At 50.9% G+C, this 6,556-nt stretch overlaps 1 protein-coding gene across 1 annotated transcript in view; it reads left to right on the top strand.

The window, feature by feature from the left end:
* Positions 1-6,556, top strand: part of MZF1 (myeloid zinc finger 1) — a 12,694-nt gene that overhangs the window by 5,062 nt on the left and 1,076 nt on the right. Inside the window, exon 5 of the mRNA XM_021708409.1 lies at positions 5,860-6,554. Coding sequence (XP_021564084.1) covers positions 5,860-6,554 — 695 coding nt within the window. The remainder of the gene's footprint in view (positions 1-5,859; positions 6,555-6,556) is intronic.

Raw genomic sequence — 6,556 nt, 5'->3', positions numbered from 1 at the left:
AGCCACTGCACTCCAGTCTGGGTGACAGAGTGAGACTCCAACTCAAAAAAATAAAAAATAGACAATAAATCAAAAATTTGCTGGGCATGATGGTGCACGCCTATGGTTTCGGCTACTTGGAAGGCTGAGGCAGAAGGATCACCTGAGCCCAGCAGGTCGAGGCTGCAGTGGCCCTGAGTGGTGTGCCACTGCACTCCAGCCTGGGTAACAAAGTGAGACTCCAACTCAAAAATAAAAATAAAAATAATTAGCCAGGAGTGATGATGCACGCCTGTGTTTCCAGTTACTTGGAAGGTTGAGGCAGAAGGATGACCTGAGCCCAGCAGGTTGAGACTACAGTGGCTTTGAGTGTACCACTGCACTCCAGCCTGGGTGACAGAGTGAAACTAACTCAAAAAAAAAAAAATTATTTCTGCTAGCATATGATTCTTTTTTTTTTTTTTTTTTTTTTTTGAGAAAGGATCTTTCTCTATTGCACAGGCTAGAATGCTCAACACAGCCTCAAACTACTGGGCTCAAGTGATCATGGCTCAATACAGCCTCAAGCTACTAGGCTCAAGTGATCCTCCCACCTCGGCCACCCAAGCACCACCACACAAGCTAGTTTTTCATTTTTTTTTTTTCAGTTAGGGTTTCACTCTGCCACCCAGGCTGGAAGACAGTGGCATGATCACAGCTCACTGCAGTCTTGACCTCCTGGGCTCACACAATCTTTCCATCTCAGCCTCCCTAGTAGCTGGGACTAGAGGCACACACCATTATACCCAGCTAACTTTTTTATATATATTTTTGTTTTTAGAGATGAGGTCTCATTATGTTGTCTAGACTGGTCTCAAACTCGTGGGCTCAAGATGTCCTCCTGCCCTGGCATCCCAAAGTATTAGATTACAGGCATAAGTCACAGTGGAAAGGCCCAGCTAATTTTTTTATTTTTTGTAGGGGCAGGATCTCACTGTGTTGCCCAGGCTGGTCTTGAATTCCTGACCTCTAACGATCGTCCTGCCTCAGCCTCCCAAAGTGCTGGGATTACAGGTGTGAGCTACTGTGCCTAGCATTATTAGCATAATTTTAATGTTTTTTTTTTTTTAGTTGGAGTCTCTGTCACTCTGGCTAGAGTGTGGTGACATGCTCACAGCCACCGCAGCCTTGACCTGCTGGCCTCAGGTGATCCTTCCACCTCAGCCTTCCAAGTAGCTGGAACCACAGGCACATGCCACCATGCCTGGCTAATTTTTTGATTTATTGTAGAGTCGAGGTCTCACCAAGTTGCCCAGGCTGGTCTTGAACCCCTAGATTCAGGCAGTCCTTTCTCCTCTACCTCCCAAAGTGTTGGGATTACAGGCATGAGCCACCACACCCGGCTTTAATTTAATTTAACTTAACTTATTTTTGAGTTGTAGTCTCATTCCGCCTCCCAGGCTAGAGTACAGTGGCCCACTCCTAGCTACCCCAGCATCGACCTGCTAGGCTCCAGTGATCCTTCTGCCTCAATCTTCCAAGTAGCCAGAGCTACAGGCACGCACTACCACACCCAGCTAATTTTCCATTTGATTTATTGCAGAGGCAAGGTCTTGCCAAGTTGCCCGGGCTGGTCTCAAACCTATGGGCTCAGGCAATCCACTCACCTCAACCTCCCAAAGTGCTGGGATTACAGGCTGAGCCAGCGAGCCCGGCCTTTAATTTTAATTTAAGTACTTTGGGAAGCAGAGGCGAGAAGATTGCCTGAGTCCAGAGGTTCAAGACCAGCCTGGGCAACATGGCAAGACCTCGTCTCTACAGTAAATAAAAAAATTAGCCAGGTGTGGTGGTTCATGTCTGTAGTTCCAGCTACTTGGAAGGCTGAGGTAGAAGGATCACCGGAGCCCAGCAGGTCGAGGCTGCAGTGGCCATGAGCATGCTACTGCACTCTAGCCTGGGCGACAGAGTGAGACTCCAACTTAAAAAAAAAAAAGCACCAGGCTCGGTGGCTCAGCCTGTAATCCCGCGCCTTTGGGAGGCTGAGGTGAGTGGATTGCCTGAGCCCTCAGGTTCGAGACCCGCCTGGGCAGCGAGACCTTATCTCTACAATAAATCAAAAAATCAGCCGGGCATGGTAGCGCATGCCTGTAATTCCGGCTACTCGGAAGGTTGAGGCGGAAGGATCGCCAGAGCCCAGCGGTGAGGCTGCGGTGGCCGGGAGCGGCCACTGCACTCCAGTCTGGGTAACAGAGTGAGACTCCAACTCAAAAAAAAAAAAGTGCCAGGCTCGGTGCCTCAGCCTGTAATCCTGCGCTTTGGGAGGCTGAGGTGAGTGGATTGCCTGAGCCTGCGGGTTCGAGACCCACCTGGGCAACTAGTGAGACCTCATCTCTACAATAAATCAAAAATTAGCCCAGCGTGGTAGTGCGCGCCTGTAGTTCCAGCTGCTTGGAAGGCTGAGGTGGAAGGATCGCCAGAGCTCAGCAGGTTGAGGCTGCAGTGGCCGGAAGCAGCCACTGCACTCCAGTCTAGGTGATAGAGTGAGACTCCAACTACAAAAAAAAAAAAAAAGGAGTGTTTTCATTCTCTATTTTTTTTTTAAGCAGGAGTTTTAAATTGCCTGAGCCCGCGGGTTCGAGACCCACCTGGGCAACTTGGTGAGAACTCATCTCTACAATAAATCAAAAATTAGCCGGGCATGGCAGCGCGTGCCTGTAGTTCCAGCTACTTGGAAGGCTGAGGCGGAAGGATCGCCAGAGCCCAGCAGGTCGAGGCTGCGGTGGCCGGGAGCGGCCATTGCACTCCAGTCTGGGCGACAGAGTGAGACTCCAACTCAAAAATAAAAATAAAATAAATAAATAAATAAAGCAGGAGTTTATTAAGAAGACAAAAAAGCTCCCAAGTGGGAGGGGACCTGAAAAAGGGTTGCCCCTCTATTCATTTTTATAGCTGCTTCTTGTTCTTTCACTTGCAATGTCTTTCCTTATTTACCTGAGAACAGCAATAACTTATTTGGGTTTTTTTTTAATTTTCTTCTCCCAGTATGGTCTCTTGTTGGCTTATACAAGACATAGGGATCACAAATCTGACTGGTAGCTCTGAGCACATGGGTGAGGGGCTTATTGACTGTGACAACAAACCAGGACAGGGAGGGACATGGGGGAAGCCCACTCCCCAGGGAGATCCATTTCTTGGGGGATGAGAATAGACAGCTGAAGAATCCATAGGACAATGTGGCTGGGCCACTTTGTGGATACCCCTCTCTATGAGCACCTTCAGGTCCTTCCTCTGAAGAAGACACTTTCAGCCTCTTGCCAGCATCCTGGGAGAGAGGCTGATGTCTCAGCACCCAGTGACTGTTTACTTAATCCCTCCAACTTTCTCAGTATGGTCTCCCACCCTCAACACAGCCTTCTGCCAGAATGGGAAAAGAAATATAGGAATCAGAGCCACAGCAGTGCATACTGATTGGCTCAGAATTTTGAGCAAACAGAGCCCAGAGCAGCAGCCCTACCCAGCATCCATTTCTGAAACAGCCTCTCCAGCCTGGTTGGTACCCTCCCCATTCAACTGTGTGGCCAGAGTTATCTGGTATCTCCAAGCCCTGAGTTTTTAGAATCTCCTTTGTAATGAAAATGTGCCTTTTCTTTGTAGCAAGGGAGGTATTTGTAATTGTTCATCATGAGGATATTTTGAACAGCCAATATATTCATATGCTTGAAAATTCAAAAGGCACAAGACAGTATACATTGAACTGCTTCCAGCGTTACCAGTTTTTTATGTCTTTCCAGAAAGAGTGTGCACATAGAGAGCCAAACACATATACAGACACTTGCTCATTCCCTTTTTTTTTTTTTTTTTTTTTTTTGAGTTGGAGTCTCACTCTGTCACCCAGGCTGGCATACTCCCAGCCACTGCAGCCTCAACCTGCTGGGCTCAGGCAATCCTTCCGCCTCAGCCTTCCAAGTAGTTGAAACTACAGGCATGCACCACCATGCCCAGCTAATTTTTTTTTTTTTTAGTTGGAGTCTCACTCTGGCGCCCAGGATGGAGTACAGTGGCAAACTCCTGGCCACTGCAGCCTCGACCTGCTGGGCTCAGGCAATCCTTCCACCTCAGCCTTCCAAGTAGCCAGAACTACAGGCGCGTGCTACCATGCCTGGCTAATTTTTTAAAATTTATTGTAGAGACGAGGTCTCGCCAAGTTGCCCGAGCTGGTCTCAAACCCAGGGGCTCAGGCAGTCCACTCGCCTTGGCCTCCCAAAGTGCTGGGATTACAGGCTGAGCCGCTGAGCCCAGCTAATTTTTGATTTACTGTAGAGATGAGGTCTTGCCTAGTTGCCCAGGCTGGTCTTGAACACCTGGGCTCAGCCACTTATCTTACCTCAGCCTCCCAAAGTGCTGGGATTATAGGCATGAGCCACCACTCCTCATGAGGGAAAGGGTCCTCATTCCCCTTTTTTAAAAAACACACGTGGGCCAGCCCCCTCGGGTCCCTTCCAGTTCTGAGAGCTTTTCTGTCCTCTCAATCAATCCTGCTTTCTCAAACACACACGCGCACACACGTGGATGCTTAATCTCCACCCTGTTCCACACCTGGCATTTTTTTGTGTGTCTTCCCACTTCAATTCACACCAGCAAGTGCCCTATGTCTTTGGACGGCTGCATAGAGCTCCACTGTGACTCATTGTGGACACACCATTGAGAAACCCTGTACATTGGTCATTAAGCACAAGGAGGAACACAACTGTTGAAGAAATACCCAAAGTGGAATTACTGGGTCAAAGTGCAGGACATTTGCTGTTTTGATGGATTTTGCCACATTGGCTTTCCATTTATGCTCACTAGCAATGCATAGGAACAGTGAAGATAGGGAAATGGTGGGTTAATTCAGCCCTGATGTGCATTTTTCTTATTAGGAGGAGGCCAAGCATATTTTTATGGGATTTAAGCATTAGTTACATTTCCTTTCTTGTTCATATCCTTTGTTCATGTGTCTATCAGATTATTGGTCTTGTTGATTTATTGAGGCTCTTTACTAGAGAGGTTAATTAGCCCTTTGCCTCTGGAGAGTTTTTCAGTTTGTTGTTTGTCTTTTTGATTCTGAGCTGGTTTTTGCTGACTTCCCTTGATGTAGTCTAACTCATCTGACTTTTCTTTGTGGCTTATGGATTTTCTGTCACCCACTAAAGCCCTCACTACTCTCTCAGTCTTAATTTAGCCTCCAGGCCTCCTCCTTTTCCAGTCCCTGCTCCTTGGAGCAATTGCTGATGCTTCCTTCCTCACCCAGCCTCTAATGCTGTAATGCTCATAGTGTAGCTGTCTTTCCCCTGGAGACATCCACCCTTGTGTTGATCACACGCAGGCCCATGGCTCTGTGTGCCATGTATATGTTCCGAAGCCCCTACTCATGTTTCCCCCTGCCTGGAGTCTGCTTCTCGGATACCCCACAGACATCTCAAGCAAGGAGCATCCAAACCTCAGACCAGAGTCCAGGGGCCTACATTCCCTGCCCCCTCATCCCTTCCTTTTGGCTACGCCTCCTTCCGTGAGACCCATCCATGTCCCTGCATTTGCAGAGACCATCATCACCCACCTAGACAGTGCAAGAGCTGCATGACCCACTATTGCCCTACAGCCCTTCCAGAACAAAGTACTTTGTTCCAACACAAAACCCAGAAAGTTTTCACACAGCCCAGCCTTCCTACTCATGCTGAGCTCTGTCCTATTGTCACCTCCTCAGGAAAAGCTGCACAGATAGAATCCCTGCCCTTGCCACCTCCGTCTGCCTCAGTGGTCAGTTTCAGGTCCCCCTAGGTCACACTGTGCCCCCAGAGCTGAAGTGGGTCCTGGCACAGCGGGCACTCTGTAATGAGTGAATGGGGCCCCTTGTGCACACAGGGTTTGCACTCCAGATGGACAGCGTCTCCACGGGCCTGGGTAATGTAAGCCCCCACCTCCACATCCCATGGGACGTCAGCGTGGCTGGCCTCTCTGGCCGAATTCAGTCACCCTCCTGCGAAGGGAACTTTGCGCATGCGCTCCCGCTCCCCAGCGGCCCAAGAAGTGAGCAGGACCTCACAGACGAGGATCCTCGCCGGGGCGTCGGCCCTGCGCTGGTCACGGCCCGCTGGCGCACCCCCAGGGGCCGGAGCAGGGGCCGGGGCCGCCCCAGCACTGGTGCTGGGGTGGCTAGAGGCGGCCGCTGCGACGTGTGTGGCAAGGTGTTCAGCCAGCGAAGCAATCTGCTTAGGCACCAGAAGATCCACACAGGCGAGCGGCCGTTCGTCTGCGGCGAGTGCGGCCGCGGCTTCAGCCGCAGCTCGCACTTGCTGCGCCACCAGCTCACCCACACCGAGGAGCGGCCGTTCGTGTGCGGCGACTGTGGCCAGGGCTTCGTGCGCAGCGCGCGCCTGGAGGAGCACCGGCGCGTGCACACAGGAGAACAGCCCTTCCGTTGCGCAGAGTGCGGCCAGCGCTTCCGGCAGCGCTCCAACCTGCTGCAGCACCAGCGCATCCACGGCGACCCCCCGGGCCCCGGCGCCGTGCCCCTGGCCCCTCCCGGCGCGCCCGAGCCCCCGGGCCCTTTTCCGTGCAG

The sequence above is a fragment of the Carlito syrichta genome, unplaced genomic scaffold (genome assembly GCF_000164805.1).
Source record: "Carlito syrichta isolate Samal-C Ts95f unplaced genomic scaffold, Tarsius_syrichta-2.0.1 Scaffold136370, whole genome shotgun sequence".
Taxonomy (NCBI): domain Eukaryota; kingdom Metazoa; phylum Chordata; class Mammalia; order Primates; family Tarsiidae; genus Carlito; species Carlito syrichta.
Note: the sequence above shows the minus strand (reverse complement) of the source record. Positions and strands in the feature narration are given on the sequence as shown.